The sequence below is a fragment of the Agelaius tricolor genome, unplaced genomic scaffold (genome assembly GCF_023055355.1).
Source record: "Agelaius tricolor isolate 1412-34295 unplaced genomic scaffold, bAgeTri1.0.p SCAF_2, whole genome shotgun sequence".
Taxonomy (NCBI): domain Eukaryota; kingdom Metazoa; phylum Chordata; class Aves; order Passeriformes; family Icteridae; genus Agelaius; species Agelaius tricolor.
Window position 1 is genome coordinate 30412805 of NW_027269262.1, and position 17215 is coordinate 30430019.

The window sequence follows — 17215 nt, forward strand, 5'->3', positions numbered from 1 at the left end:
TTTCCTCCTAGTCTGCTATAAAGTCATTTGAAAATTAAAACCACCACAGTCTTCTGAAATCAGATGTACACACACATTCTTCATATAAGACATCTTTTTTTTTACCATAACAGGCACATTTGCACCCTGAAGACAGATTTTTTTTTTTTTTGCCTTTGCAGGATAGTTTGCTGTCAGACTGTGAGCCTTTCCCCCTCAGAGAAAGCAACATCTACCTGAATAAACCTGGATTTGAAGCATGAAATATATGCTGGAAATCAGAAATCACTCCTAGAGTAATGGGCAGATAAAGGTTTCACAAATAGAAAGCCTCCCCTCAGGGTTCTTCCAGAACATTTCCTGTTATGCTTTACTGGTTTATTTCAGCCACAGGAAATGTAGAACCTGCCCTGCTCAAAAGAAGCTGCAGACCTAAGGGAAGCAAAAAAATCCCAAAACTCTACTTCCACCTTAACTAATCTGGTAGTTCAGTTTGCTAGTTCCAAAGGGATCATTAGCAGAAAAGTTATATAAAATTAAAGAAATGCCCTATACCACACTAAGCTAATCATCTAAGCTCCTTTAATAGACAAAGAAAAGAGCTGATATTGCTGGCTTTAACTCCTCTCATTCTAAATTTCAAAGAATTTAGAGGGATCAGGCTGGTGAAGTCACTGTCTGTTCCACTGATTTCAGTGGGAATCAAAATGGTAGCTCAGACATCATTTGTTGACAGCAAGATAAGGTAAATGCCATCCAGATGTTAAATGCAGATCTGAAAACATATTTGGTTACCTAACTCCCTGCTCCCCTTAAGATTAGTATTTATGTGATTTAATAAATGTCAAGTAAATTTTGTGCCCAAGGAAAGGAACTCAAGTATCCCAATTCCTCACCTGTCTCCCATATTAGACTTTTCATGGGCCCATTGACTTCAATGGAAGCATTCAGCAGCGTCCACACAGATGAAACACAAGTGAAAGTCCTCACAGTGAAACACAATCTCATATTGCAAATCTAAAAGGGAACAAGTGCAGGTAACTCCTCTGTAGAGGGTCTGACTCATCAGTAGGCCATGGTTTAGTTTTACAGCAACCATCCGATGTAAGGCAGGAAACTCACCTTTCTTATTATAATCCCACACGTAAAAAGAAAGATACACACGCTTGCAAAATATTTAGACTGTACAGTTGGTATTCACATTAGTGAACCCCCAAATCCATTAAAACTATGAATGAAAGCAGCACTAAGGATGAAAGCAGCAAAACACACAAGCAACATGGTCCAAGTTTAGATGATGTGACCAGACAAGAGTAGGATGAAGCCACAAACTCTACACAAAAGAAATCCCAGAAATCCCTGACAATTGTACTTAGAAGAACATTGTTTTTTTCTGGCCCCTAAACTGGATGACTTATTTAACCTTAAGTTTTTAAACACAATACACCTGAGAATCTGTGCAGTACCATTAAATGCAGGCTGCCAAACATCCCATCACTGACTGCAAGCAGTCCTTAATGGAGCAGAGCAAAACACAGCAAAAGTTCCAAAGACAAAGTTAAAAAACTAAGTTACCATCACCATTTAACATCCTGCACTACATTTTGTTTTGGCTGTTTTGTGGTGCAATTGTCTTTATGAAAGCCAAAGAAACCTTTACTCTGTAACAACCAATCAAGCATCTGCTGAATTAGAAGCACCTTTCAATTCATCATCCTTAGGAGACTTAGACTGCATTTTAAAATTTCTTCCCCTGCACATTATATTTTCTTCTGAAGTGAATTAATGTTTCCTGAACAGACATAATAATCAAAGTAAACCTTATAACACTAAGTAACAATTGATGTGTCTTTGTTTCATTTTTAAAGCAGATGAAAATTTACTAATAAAAACACATACCATAAACCATACGTTTAAAAATCATATATATATGTAAGACCTCTGGGAATGGTTTAAATACACATGCACATCATTATGCAATTCTGGCAGGAAATTGTTCTAAATGGAAGTTGAAACAGGTGAAGGATGTATTCAGATGATATCAGAGTCAGAAACTGATCTGTGTGTTTCACAACACTGACTAACATCAAAACTCTGAGTTACTTTCCATTAGTGATTTTCGTCCCTATCTTCAATAATTACACCAGCATATTTCAGCTAGAGCACATACCCAAAGAACTTCAGCAGTGCTTTTATTACACATTAGGACATGATTAATAATAACAACACTTTGTTCATTTTGCTTGTTTCTACTCTAGGCTGTTTCCAATCCAGAATGAGAATCATTGTGTTTGGGGAGTGCAAAGCAAGTGCTCCAGTAGCTACAGCAAAGTGAGATTCAAAAGTGATTCACATCTGACAGTGCATTTTGCCACTGAAAACTCTGACAGATGAAGTGGAAGAAATATGCATAAAGAGGCTTAAAACAAATCTGCAGTCCTTCTGGATTACTAAGTGCTTCTACAGCATGCAACGGCTTTGTTGTATACACCCAAGTGCTAATAATCTCTGTTCAAAAGGAACACTGTGCCTTTGACAGAAATTAAATAATCTGCAAAACTCCATGTTGTCAATGATATTCAAGGAAGAAAAGGATAGTGAGAGGAAATGGCAACTGCAAATCCCTGAATCTCTTGTTGCATCAGTTGTGCCAGGAACATTCAATGCCTCCACAAATTGAAGAGCAGGGCCCCCAAAACCTTTGTCTCACAGCCAGCACAGAAGAGCCAAGAGACCTGATATGGCTGAGCCACCCTTCACATGAGCTTTGAAAAGTTGACACATAAAAATGCATTTTATGATGGAAAAAATCCAAGCATGACCATAGTTGGGCTACATTCTACTATTGCCTTTGAGTGGCTTGTTTCATTTCCCTTCTGTATGATTAAATTCTAATTAACAAAAACACATCACATGGAAATTTTTGTGATTATGCTTACATGCACATACATGTAAGCATAATCACAAAGGTTTTAACACGAACATGTTGCAAGTTCCTACTTATCTGGAACAAAAGCTCAATTCATCTTTGGTCATGGAAAATGGTCTAGGCTCAGGGCAACTTTGCAGAAAATTCTTGGATCATGTGGTGATTAAAATCCTTTACAGAACTCCATTTTTTCTTCCACTATGGATTTCTCCAATCTCTTATATCTCTTATATAATATCTTATATCTCTTATATCTCTTATATATTTGCCAGCAGTGCTGGCACTTCTGCTTTTCAATGTGGCCAGAATTTGACTAGACACTACTAAAGTACCTAGACCATACCAGCACTGCTGAAATTTTAAAATTACAGTATTTGTCAAAACCATTTTTTATTTAATTTTTCAATTTTCTCCTCTCCAATATAGGTTTCTTCTTGTTTGCTCTTTCAGTTGATGTTTTCCCATCTTTCTACATTTTAGCACTGTTGGAAAAAATGTTTTTAAATTTTTAAAATATAAATATTTCTAAATTTTTGATTTTCATTCTTTATGAAAGAGTTTTAAGTATGAAAATTTGAGCCAGTTCATATTTTTGACAATTGAAAGATCTCAACACTATTTTTTTATGCCTCTCTTCTACCGTGTCATCCACTGATACCCACTTCATTCAGATTCAGGGCTGAGTGTTTCCCCTCAGTCTAGTATTAAGAGATTTTTCAATTGTTTAGATAAATAAGCACCAATAAGATGGATGAGAAATGCAACAGAGGAGGTGCTATCATAAAATCTCACATTCATGGCAGGCGATGCTCCTACACATTAAACCAAAGCCCTCTTTCCAAGTGTACATGTTTTTTTTAAGAGTGCACATTTTTGAGAAGCATTCTGTACTACAAGAACATATACTAAAGGCTGGTTACTGATCCCTGGTCTCCATGTTGAGCAACATAAAATAAAACATCCTTACTTGTTGGGTTTAGTCAGACTATTGATGTGGATGAAAACTGCTATTGATTTCCACATGAACTAGACCTGAAGCTTCTAGCAGAATACTCCTCACAGAAGCCTTGCACTGGGAGGAAGAAGAAACCAGAATCCTTCAGATTAATCATGACAATAAACCTCCACAGACACTAGCTGAAATTACACTAACCTGAAAAGTACATGGCCAATGTCTCTCTGGAGTCAGGCATCTTTTACATCATTATGCACTTTATGACTTTATATAGGAAATCGAAGAGTGCACTGGAGAAGGGAGGTTCAGACATTACACAATTAAGTAATACACGTACCTGATAAAGAAATCCATTTCAGGAACATCCTTTGTTAATCTGGCATATTCTACATGTGGAAACATGCCATGGTACATCTGCACAGCCTGTGGTGCAAGCTTCCCTGGCCAGGTGTCATCTCCTGCCCTGTTCAGGAGAGTCCCTGCCCCATGGCAGCAAGCACAGAGAGATTGTGTTTTTGGGGTGCTGAGCCAGACAAGCAGCAGTCTATCTCGGAGGGAATGTGCCTTCTCATGGCACATGAGTATCACCCTTCACATACAGGTTCTGGCTTGAAGTTTTATTTGGGACTTCAGCGTTAGCTCCAGGGGCTGCAAAGGTTGACTCAAACAGTGTGAGTCACTCAGCTACTTTCTAGTGTTACTTTCCTATTGCATCTTTTGCACTATTGTGAGGCAGATGAGATGTACTCAAATCTTATATATCCAGAACAGTATGGACCCTTTTTCTTCTTTCAAATTACACTGAAGTCTCATCTTCACAATGATGAACATAGACAGTAAAACTAGAAAGGAAAATTAGCTAGAGCCATAAGAAATATGATCAGACCTGTGCCCTGAGCATAAATCCAGAACTGCAGTCTTCAGTATTAGAGTTATATTAACTGACCTGTGAGTTTTTCCAGAACATCAAATCCATGCTTCAGAGCAATGATATCAAGAAAAGAGACTGTACCATCTTCAAACCTAAAGAATGGAATAAATGAGCACAGTAAATACATCATGCAGGTATGGTATCGATTTTAAATCTATTTTAAGAGTTACTATTTTTATATTCAGTGAATCTAACTTGTGGAGTGGGAACTCTTCCCTTAGGGATTCATCTTCCAGTCTTGTAGTGTCCTGTGGCAGAATAATATTGTTCTTCAAAGCAATAGAGGTTCACATAAACAGTTGCTTGCACATAGAAAGATATCATTTTCTCCTACACAGAGTAACTATGTACTAACCTACATTAAAGTAATGGTTAACAGTTATGTGTCATGAGCTAATGTCACAACCCTAAGTTACCTTCTGAGAACTTAGGGAATAGGTGAGAAGACAAGTGGAGACTTGTGTCCATCCCCCATCCCCCAATGTAATTACACAGTTGAGTTAGAAGGCTCCAGGAATCTGGTGCAAAGAGGAATCAGACAAAGAGATCACTAACAAATCTCCCTTTGTGCGATTCTCCTGGAAATTAATTTTTGACTGACCTGAAAAAAGAGCATTATACAAGGATGGGGTGCATCCCCTACCATCATCTTTTAAAGGAAACACCAAATAGAAGCAAAACCACTGGATTTTATTAACTACTTCAGCCATTCCCACCGTCCAAGAGAAGAAAGTGAAGCTCCAAGGTGAGAACGTACTCAGGAATTGATGCACAAAAGTATTCAAGGGACCAGAAGGGACACCAGGGAAGCATCAAAATGTTTCATTTAGGCTTTGTGTGCACCACAGTCCACAAAAAGTTTTAAGGAGAAATCATTCATTTTGCTTCACCACAAAGAAGAATACGGAATAATGTAACTGATGAAGTCAGAACTGTACAGAACTCAATACTTTGCAAGGCCGAACCTGAGGTCACAGCAAGTCTCTCAGGAAGGAGCTATGCCCAAAACTGTAACAGTTAAGGCTGGAGACGAACTATCCCAAATCTCATCATTCAAGTTTAAAATTAAATTTCATGAGATTGAGACCTCCAGAGGGACCTGGTGTTCCTTGGATCTTTCTCGGAAAGATCAGATGATATCTAGATTGAAGAATGAGTGGACAAGGTGGAACATAAGACACACACTCTTGGGCAAAAATACTTTAAATACACGTTTTTGACCAGAAAATAGAGGATTACATTTTTCTCCTGGGTGCATAATTTTTCATAATGCATGTTAAAAGCTATTGGTGCCACAATTAAGTATGTTTTGTGAAAAGGCTCAAAGTTTAAAAATGTCATATATCAAATGCTTTTTCTTTAATAAAATAAACATCAATAGAATAACATAATAGCTCTCACTTCTATCATAACTTTTCTTACTTCCTATTTTATTTTTCTAGAGTAATAGTAATAGTAATCAAATATTTTCAACACTGCAAGTGACACAAGCAGGTAATGAACATATTAACCTTCCAAAAATCTTTGGTAAAGGGCCACACAAAAGAAAAATGCAAGAGTATTGTGTATATACAATGATATGTTCAGCTGCAACAAAGGACGATAGAGGCAGGAAATAATTATAAACCATGTGAAAAGAGAAAAGTGGTGCACCACTACAAGGATGAATGATCCAAAAGAGAGCACTTATGTTCACATATTTTAACATAGCATAGGCCAAAAAATTCATCCTAGAAATGTCTGAATCTTCCCTACTAATTATTAATAATTGATATTAAACTTTTGAGAAGAAATCTTGCTGGTTGTCAGTGATGAAATGTAAAATGGCCATTTGTGATTTAAAGAGACCTAACACCAGGAATATTATCACAGAGACCTGTGGACCAGTATCTGAGGGAAGCATTACTCTATGAAGACAGCCATAAAGAATGTGGGAGGATGAGGAAGATAAGGCAGAGGCTAACAGATGTTTTGGAATTGAGCATAGAAACCTTTTGCACTGGTTGCAGAAAAGGTCCCACATGTCTGCCAAGGAGAGATTACAGAGAGGATCCATGAGGGAGAACTGACCTGCTCTGCTCAGTTACTCACAGTGGCCAGCAAAGCAAACAAAGCACTGGGAACTGGACCAGAGCAGAGCCACTGACATTGAGCCCATCAAGGAGACTGCAAAATCCCCAACAATTTTATCACTTTCATAGTGATAAAACCATAGAAAAGCACTTGAAAGGGCAACAAAGGTGCCAGCCTAGATTATCAAAGACATCTGAGTTGTACCCATAGCAAAAGGGGAGGCAACAATTGCATTTCTGTTTATCAGATTTGATTATTAACTAAGCAGACAACTGCAGTACATCCAATGCTACACAATAGGAGATATACACGGACCATGTCACTTCACTCTTCTAAGATCTTACATTTTTTTTATGAAAATAATTCAGAAATTTGGAGTCTTCTCTCAAATTAGAAAAAAAAAAAAGAAAGTAAACAGAGCTGTGGGCTTTTGGTGGTCAAACCTTATGCTCCAGAACAGGCCAATTGTTGTGGCATGATATGCATCCTGCATTTAGTCTTTCTGTATCACAAAAAAAATTATCTTCCGGCAGCTCCATGGCAAGAAACAGAAACCCCAAAAGAAATTAAAATAATGCTAAACATATCTGCTCAAAGATATGAGCAAGTCATTTTTCTGCAATTTAGATATGGACTGTTTTGCAACATTCCTCTATTTTCTTTGTTCATAGGGCCCCCTCTATTCCTACATTACCAGCTTCCCTGTTCTGATTAAGCACGAATATGTTGTTATTCCTATAATATGTATATCTACACTACTTCCAGTGCACTTGACTCTCATATATCCTTCAGATTTAGTGAATGCCTGGTGTTCAGCCTCATGTCAAAATTTTCAGGAATACTGTATTAATTCTGATATTTTGCACATTAAGCCTTAAGTGCTATAGCAGTAGTGCCATGGTAAAACATGACACTATGAAGGGCAGCTGTTCCCTTCTTGGGACACAAAGAGCTCTCCCTCAGAATATTTAACCATATTTAAGATTGAGAGGAAACGTGCTCCTTGAATTGCAAAATACTGGCTTCAGTGGCTATTTTTTTGTTTCGTGCAATTGATGCTTCAAATAAACTGTTTCCCCACTCAGTGGCAGTTGCAGTGTTAAAATAATCAGTTCAGGACGAAGTTCATTTGAATGCTGGTCTGGAAGCTACTTCCTGTAGTAATCAAGATTTTGCAGCTGATGATGTATAAAGGATACTTACAAGGGCTAATACTGTGGAATACCAACCCAAGGAACAAGAAGCTTACCTCTCTTATCTAGTTCTTATTATAATTGATCTCACTTAATCACATCTGGGATGAGCTCAGTTGCTTAGCTGATTGTGTTTGTGAAGCGCTAATAGCATTTCACATCCAATTGCTATCTGACAAACTGACTAAGCAACTCGTGGCATAACAAAGAACAGAGCAGCATGCCTAACATCTGTCCAGGAGTTATGAAGCTGATGAGCTGCTCTCCCTTTCCAAGTCACACAAAAACTCTGCTTTTGGAAGCAAAAACTTTTGAGTCACAAGAGAAAAGTATTGCTTTACAGTGAGCAGTCCTGCCTTTAGGATCTTCCTAGGGATGGAGATGGGCTAGTCTTTCTTTGAATCTTTATTCAACTGGTTATTATCACACTTCTCTGTTACACTTCTGCATATAAATGCTATTTTCTAATGTCACCATCCCACACTTCAGGGCAACCGAAACACAGAAGGAAACTGTGACATCTTGGGCAGTTTCAATTCATCCTGCCCTTAGCCAGGCCACCTTTTTGCAGAAATATAATGACAAAAATTCTGGCCTGGACAAATGTGATTGGAAATAAACTGCTGAAGGGCTGAAAAAACCTCTTCATGTTTGAAAATAGAACTTAGAGGAAATTTGTTGGAAGGCAAAAATATTACCCTGGAGTTGTACAGCACTCACTTAAGACTTCAGAAATTCCCTCAAGACCACTCAACCAATGCTGAGGTGGTGAAATATGTTTCAAAATATAAGCTATTCTGCATATAAAAAGTATACAAGGGCAGGCTTTTAGGTGCTTTGGGTAGAAGCATCTGCTTCCGGATTGGGAATGCTGACTTGTTTAGCAGGCAGATGAGTGATTGAGTTGTTTGAGGGTTTTTTTTTTTTGGTTTTGGGATTTTTAAAATTATTTATGCAGATTAAGTAAATTCAGATATAGAGACATTCCATCTGTGCATAGAATCACAGAGTCATAGAATACCATGCTAGAGGAAACCTCAAGAATCATCTGGTACACTTTTCTTTGCAAAAGCATGGTCTAGAAAAGATGGCATATTTTATGCAGCTAAATCTTAAAAGTGTGCAATGTTGGAGAATCCACCACTTCCCTGAGAAGATTATTCCAATGGCTGATTGTTTTCATTGGGAATGTCCAGTCAGAATCTCCTCAGGAGTAACTTGTACCCATTACTCCTCATACTTCCCATGTGATTCCTTGAATAAAAGGGAGTTTCCATCTTCTTTGTAGCCACCTTTTAAATACTGGAATATGGTGATAATGTTTCCCTTCTAAAATCTAAACCATTTGTCTTACTAGTCACCTTCAGCATGCTCAGCAAGATCCCAAACTCCCCAATATTGTGATCACAAAACCATTGCTAACTGAGATATAAATGAAAGTAGTTTTTCTTGGTTTTTGTGGAGCAAATCCAGCAGTGCCTCTTTCCCCACAGGCACAGCTAATATACATATAAAGAGGTGGTTCTCCACACATTTCAAAAACTTGATAAATTATGTTAGCTATTGTTCTTCCAATAAATGTTTAGGTTGTTGAAGTCATCCATAAGAACGGGGTTCTTGGTGATTTGAAGCTTGTTTAGGCAACCCAAATATTGCTTTGTTGGCCTTACTCCCTTGGTTTGGAGGTCAACAGCAGACACCTCCTGTGAGATCCTCCTCAGAGATGACTCCTGTGATCTTAAGCCAGAGGCATTAGATAAGGCATCCATAATCACTGTACTTGACTTCTGTCCATTCAAGGGTCTCTTTAACTTGGAGTGTGACTCCTCCTCCTCTTCTTCCCTGCCTGTCTTTATGAAAGAGCCTTCAACTATCAATTACAATACTCTACTCATGCCAGTTGTCCCACCATGTTCGAGTTATTCCTACGATATCATAACTTTCTGACTGGGCATGGAGCTCCAGTTCCTCCTGTCTGCTTCCCAGGCTGCACGCACTGATATGTATACATTTGGTAGGTGGTGTTCTAGCTCTCACCTTGGGAGGCAGCTAAGGAACATTTCCATATGTGCAGTTCCTATCCAGAACACAGGCCAGAGCACTGAAACTTTGATAAAAATCCCATCACAAGGTCAAAAATAATCCTGCTCATTTGAGAGCATTGCTGAGTCAATGCAAAGTGCAGCGAAGGAGCACAGGGGGAGCATCACTGTCAGCCAGCTGCCACTCTCCCTTACACCGGGGTAATGACTCCATTCAGGTCAAATGAATAGAAGTCATTCCCAAATTTCTAAAGCAGGTAAAAGAGAAAGCAAATCCACAGAGAATGCATATTTCTTGAATAAGCTGCTTTTCTTTTTTTTTTTCTTCTTTTTCTTTTTTTTCACTCCTCAAGAGTGGAGCTGCCCTTTGAAGTGAGATGTTACATGAGTTCCTTTCATCTTTTCAATTCATTTATTTTCACCTAATTAAAAAATACAACAATGCAGAGAGGTTCTTGGTATGCATTTAAAAGTAGTTCATTCAGATGCTATTTTTCAGCTCTAACAGATACTCCATATCATCACCACATGAAACATCTGTCCTGGGAAATTCAATTTTTACATTTTATATATTTTCATGTTTATTCTAAAGTGGCATTTTCTGGAATTACAACAGCACCAAGGGTATACAGTATGAAGCTCATGGCTGAAGGAACAGACTGTTTTCAGTCATATTCATGTTCTTAGGTTAGTAATTGCCACCTCTGATATTAGCAGGGGAACAGATTTTAATTGGTCTCACTGCTTTCCAACATCAAAACCCCACATTTGCAAAAGGACCAATATTTGTTTTGCTTTTCTTTAACTTAAAATATATCATTACTAGGCTACAAAACCTTTAGGGCCCTGCTCTGCTCTTTAGAATTTTTATCAACTCCTCCTGAGACAAAGTTCTCAGGTACTTTTCCAGGGTATTTGTGTGTCTCCAGAGGACAGGATTCCCTTTGCCTGGCTTTGTCTCCCACAGGTGATACTCTTCATTTTTAGCAAATTTGCTAAGTGACAGTATTGATCACTTTCTTAACTAGGGGAAATCCTGGTCACATTAACACCAAGAGCTGAACTTTAAAGCAGCATCTCCCAAGACCAAGCATTTGTCTGTGGGCTTTTTGGTCCTCTACTAGTAAAATCTTTGGAACATGAAATGATCCACAGATGACTAACCTCAGGTACACACTCAATTTTGACTAAATACTTATTGCTTCAATGGCATTCACTTTGTTTCACACAGTGAATGCCACTGAAGCAAGTAAATAAAATTAGCAGGTAGCCTGTTGTTACAGACACATATGCTACCATTAAACCATTCTTTCATAATTACCTGACATTTGTGTAATTGCCTGCACTGGAGCATAGTATAGAAAGCCAAGAACTTAAATGGGAGGAGGGCAGTAATAAATGTTAGACCTCTGAATAATACACCTATCTCACCACTTCAGCAACCCCTTTTTTACCTCTGTTAGTGGCACATTACACAATCATGAACAGTGATTTTTTCTCATTCAATGAAAGGAGATCCAGTGCCTTAAAACCAGCCACTTGTGGAGGAGAAAATGGAATTAATAAATCAATCAATTTTTATTTTTCACATGTCTCTGTGCATCTCTCCCTTACGTACAATTTGACAAACTCCTAGCTGGTAACTTTGCTCACTATATATATCTAGAAAAATCTTCCCCATTTGCACTGAAAAGATTAGCAATCCTTAAGCCTGTTACTCAAATTGGTCTGAGCGACACACTGTGATTTTGTAGATTATCAGCTCCTCAGAGCTCTGAAACAATGAATAAATTATATCTCAGGGATAACATACTCCCCCCACCAACCCCTACAAGGACCCTCCAAAGTAAAATAATGACAAAATAACTTTCTTTTTTCCCCACTACAAGTCATTGGTCACAAATCAACCAATGCACTGCATGTCACAGGCCAAAAGTTCCCTTCCAAGTTCACAAAATGGGCCAATATATCTTCATTGCATTGCTGTGGCAGATGGGGAGAAACAAAAATAATCTTTCTCTTTTAAATTCCATTATACAAAGGGATATTTCCTTGAGGTATATTAAATTTAAGTCTTTAGGAACATGAGGCGTGCTGGTTAACTACCCTCAAAGAATAATATGTTCAACTATCAGCTTGTTAGCTACCAATTTATACTCATTCATCTTGACTTGTAACTTATTAATGTCAACAAGAACCCCATTAAGGTGCAATTCAGTGTGAGCAGGCGTATTGCAAATGATTTCTGTATCTGTCTGAGTATTTAACATTTGATATGCATTATACTCCCATGATTATATATCAATAATCCAAATGTTCACACCTCTGCTTCCCATGGGAAAGTAATATCCACACATAACCTCAAGTAATAGTTAAAGTGAGCAATTTGCAAAGTGTATTTGCATAAACTGTTCACTGATCAGCTATGAGTAATGAATCATTAATAAAAATTCAAAGCCCCTTCTTTGATTTTCTTCTTAGGAGGTAGGAAAGGATGAAAGACATTCTGGAAGTAAATGTTTCATAGGAAAGAATCTGACCTGCTGTAACAATTTTTCTATGTTCATTATAAACAGATTTGTTTATTTCCTCATGAAGATTGAGAGGTAATCTTTCATCCTTAAACAGGTAGATTTGGGATAAAGAATAACTTTGTAATTAACTGCTAAAGATTTAAATTGAAGTATCAGTTTAAAAATTGGCAGACAAAAAGGGATCCACTTGGACATGAATTCAGTCTTAAAAACCTACACCTAAAAATACGACTGTGGAATTGTAAGTGCCAGTGAGGCAGGCCCAGAGCAGTGACCTTGGATAAGGTTAGCAGTAACTTATCCTCATATAATGGAGAAAAATCCCTATGAGTGCTTTCCAATGGGTGGTCTCCGTTCTGTACAAAGGTCTGTGCCTTGAAGAAGGGGTTGCTGTGATGCATGAACTTTATTTCTGTTTCAGATAAAAGTGAATTCAGCAAGACTTCTGAGCATTTTATTTCCTCAGTTGGGGAGTGTGTTACTGATAAATAAAGCTTTATAAAGCCTTTCTTATCAGTAACATGTATAGGTAGGTCTGTGTGTGAAAAGACTTCTCTGATGTCATCCACTTCTTTCTCTAGCAAAAAAATTCTTTCCAGAGCTAATTTTCACAGGCAATGTATACCCAAGATTAGCAGAATGCATTGGGAGCTGTGAATTAGAACCATGTTAAATCACTCTGTGAATAAGAACCATGTTAAATCACTCTGTGTTGAGTACATTTGGAAAAGATGTGCTCGTCTTTTGTGGCAACCCAAAACCTAACTTAACTTCAGATGTTGTTACTGTCTGTAAGACAGAGGCCCAATGTGTGCTCAGGAATGTGAGGGATCTGGACAGGCCAACTGTACAAGATTTAACAGGGTGAAGCACTGAGACCTGTGCCTGGGTCACAACAAACCCAGACAGTGCTACAGGCTGGGGGCAGAGTGGCTGGAAAGCTGCCCAGTGGAAAAGGGAAAAGGGGGGGATCAGTGATTGTTTAGCCTGGAGAAAAGGAGGTTTTGGGGGAATCTTGCTGCTCCTTACAACTTATCTGAAAGGAGGTTGTGGCCAGGGGGGGTCCGAAGTACCAAATGATAGGATAAGAGGAAACAGCCTCAAGTTGCACAATGGGAGGTTTAGATTGGATATTAGGAAAAATCTCTTCATGGAATGGGTTGTCAAGCTTTGGCACAGGCTGCTCAGGGAAGTGGTGGAGTCATCATCTCTGGTATTTAAAAGCTGTCTAGATGTGGCATGGAGTGACACGGTCCAGTGGTGGACTTGGAGGTGCTGGACTAACTCAGCTAAAGTACAAGCAGCAAATAATTTTAATTTTTATAAAATGGAATGAGTTAAGTGGATTTCAGAAACTTTCATGAATGTGCTGAATATTTCATAGGTGTCAGCAAGAATATAATGTTATCAGTGTTTTTGTCTTTTACTTCTGATGTGAACATGTATGTAAAATTATTGTAGTTGGTGGCATACACCAACTACAAGTACTAACAAGTGAGCACTAACTAGCTAAATTCAGTTTAGTGTATGATATATGTAGAAACAGCACTGTGTATCCAGAAAGGCTGGCAGCTTGACAGAACTGGCATTATTAAATTACTGCTATGAAACAGCTTAGGTTCAGACTAAGGCCTCATTAGCTAGTTTGCATTTTGAGACCTTTGTGGTAACAGTGAAATCGTCAAAGAAGAATGGGACAGGACAAATACAAGGAAGACTTTAGCTAATAAAACATTCTAAGGTATATGAGTAGCCTTACTATGCCTAGGGGATACAATCAACTAAGACTTTCACAAGGAAATACCCTTACTGCTTCTGCAGCTCTTTCATGCTTGAAAAAAATTAAAGAATTGTATAGTAAGGTCTGCTACACCAAATCAGGTGCATCCTGGTAACTACCTGGTTTACTGCAAGCTATTTTTCCACTTTGGGACTTTAATATGCAGATTTCTTCCAATGTTTTTTTTTATTTTTCACCATTGCTGTGAGGCTTGCTAATACTTCATACTACCTTGTGAGGTCAACAGGTAGTACCTCAGTGATGAAGACTGGAAAATTGAAGAAGTAAGCAACTTTTCTTTCCAAGGATCAACTTTAACTGATTTTCCAAGCATGGACTGGGTATTGGGAGGTACCAAATTTCCAGAAAATTGAATTCACAGCAGTGATACTGAATTAGCAAGTACTCCTGATTTCTCAGTGTTTTAAGCAGTTTGCAGTTTATACTGCAGAAAGCCAAGAACTCTTTCCATGCAACTGCCCCTCCTCCAAAAGGAGCACAGTGATGGAGACCCCAAGAATTTCATGTCCTCATATAATCAAAGTTCTCCTGAACCTGCACTGATAAGGTCAGTAACTGGAAATCCTCCAGTCATCCCAATCTAGAAGAAAGCATCATCTGAACTAACAATTCCTTCAAGAAGTCAGGAAAATTCTGGCATGTTACCAGGCATTGCTGATGCTTGAAGCAGGGAGCCCAGGGAGATGACTCCTGTCCCTGACTTTGACAGAAAAGAGCATGAGTCATGCAGCTGAGGAAACAACAGGGTAACGGAACAGCAGAGGGTTAGGAGTGTGTGCATCAATAGAGAAATAAAAACCTTAATATTCATAGAAGCATTTGTTATGTAAGCAATATCATCCCCAGCTATCACCCAAAATAGAAAACAGGATAATGAGTGAGTAAGAAAGGCAGAGATGTTTTTAAGCTAAGACAAAGTACATGGGCTACAAAATGGAGGGATCAGAGCCACTCTAGGACACAACCTTATTAGTATGGGGTAGAAAAACAAGCACAAACAGAAATCATGCTAAAGAAAACACAGATAAATATAGAAGAGACAGTGATGAAGAAAACTGAAATGTTTTGAATTGAAATGTATTTGGTGAGATGTTCAAAATAAGAAGAACTAGTTGCTAAGATTCTGCTATAGGCTATGTAGCTATATAGGAAAAAAAGTTTTTGGGTCCAAGAGATACTTTTCTATAACTCTCACAGAAATAAAATAATTTTTATTCAAGCAAAACCAAGAAAACAGAAATGGTCAGGTTGAATTATTGCTTAATATCAGAGCCAAACCCCAAAAAACATTTTTAAAGTAAAATAATTACCTGAAAATGGCTTTTACAAACAGTTATACAATACACAATAGGAGACTTTGACTTATTGAAACCCTGGTCATAGGAATTACAGGTTTACGTGTCGCAGACAGATAAACAACCTCAAATGAGATTTTGAATGTGACTGGGGCAAAATGAGATATTAATGAAGCTGCTTGACCAGGAAAACTGAACTGAAATCATCAAATACTTAGATAAAGAGGAGACTTAAAGTTACTTGAAGTTGAGGTTAAAAAATAGATGGAATTTGCATCCCAAAAGTATGAAAGAAATAAAAAAACCCGAACTTTTAGAGAAAGCCTCCAGTAATAACCTGCACTAAAAAAAACACCCTCTTATGAGAAATGTTAGTACTTCTTATTAATGATGACATCAAATCAGAAGAAGTGCTGCTCAGGGAAGGAAGCTACTGTTGGAAAGACAGAAAAAACAGGGATAAAGTGAGAATTCCCAGGAGCCAAGCCCTGACAAAACAAATCTAACTGTACAGTGAACTATTCTTTATATACAAACAATGGAAAATATTATGGATATATAATAACATATAAATATATTTTAAAAATAAATAAAAATAAAAAGAAAATTATTATGATTGTTATTCAAGTAGCAAAGAGCTGGTGGAAAAGTCTGAAAACTACCTGAGTACTTGGACTCAGATTTTAAGAAGGACTGATGAAAAGCAGGTCAGGAGAGGGTGACTCATGGCTGAAAGTGCATGGAAAGTATCAAAACTGAAGTTATTGCAACTGGTATGGAAACTCGTTTCAAAGGTTTTAATGTAGTTCAACAAAGGCAGACAGATGAACTATGTTCCAGAATTATAAGAAATTGGCATGAAAAAGTCCCTAAGACAAATAACAGAGGCCAGTAAGCAAATTTTTCAGACCAAGAATGGAAACCAGAAAACACAGTATTTCTACTGAAGAAAGGGAAACAGAGTTATCCAGGGAACAACACATCTGTTAGCTTGAACTCAGTGTTATGTACTTTCTGAAAACAAGACCTGAATGAAAGCACAATTAAATGAGTAAATAAAAGCATGCTCAAATGTCTCATGGATTGTGCCAATGGAAAATCAATCCCAGGGAAGCTGCCATTTTAAAAGCATATTATTTTTCTAGGTAAAGATTTTTTAGGTAAAATGCAGAACTAATTTATCTGGATTTCGGTAGAACATTACCTCTAGTGTCATATGATGAACTATTATAGAACAAAGAATATTAGAAGAGTGTAACAGTAGGCTAAGAAATTGTGCTGAAAGGGGTACTATTATGCTTGGAAAAGGTTTCCCATTTAATTCCTTGAGCACTGGCTTTGGGACAAGTATTTCTTTTAGTAGTCTCAGTCATGATCCTGGCATATAAGGTCGGAATGTGAAAATAAATTGGGCTGCTGAAGTGAAATCTAGAGACTGTCAGTGCTGGAGATGGGGCTGTATAATGTGTGCAGTAGGAAACAG

At 37.8% G+C, this 17215-nt stretch overlaps 1 protein-coding gene across 1 annotated transcript in view; it reads right to left on the reverse strand.

Moving 5' to 3' along the window:
* The window catches only part of MOCOS (molybdenum cofactor sulfurase), a 211179-nt gene that overhangs the window by 82418 nt on the left and 111546 nt on the right, over positions 1 to 17215 (reverse strand). Inside the window, exon 5 of the mRNA XM_071455205.1 lies at positions 4810 to 4886. Coding sequence (XP_071311306.1) covers positions 4810 to 4886 — 77 coding nt within the window. The remainder of the gene's footprint in view (positions 1 to 4809; positions 4887 to 17215) is intronic.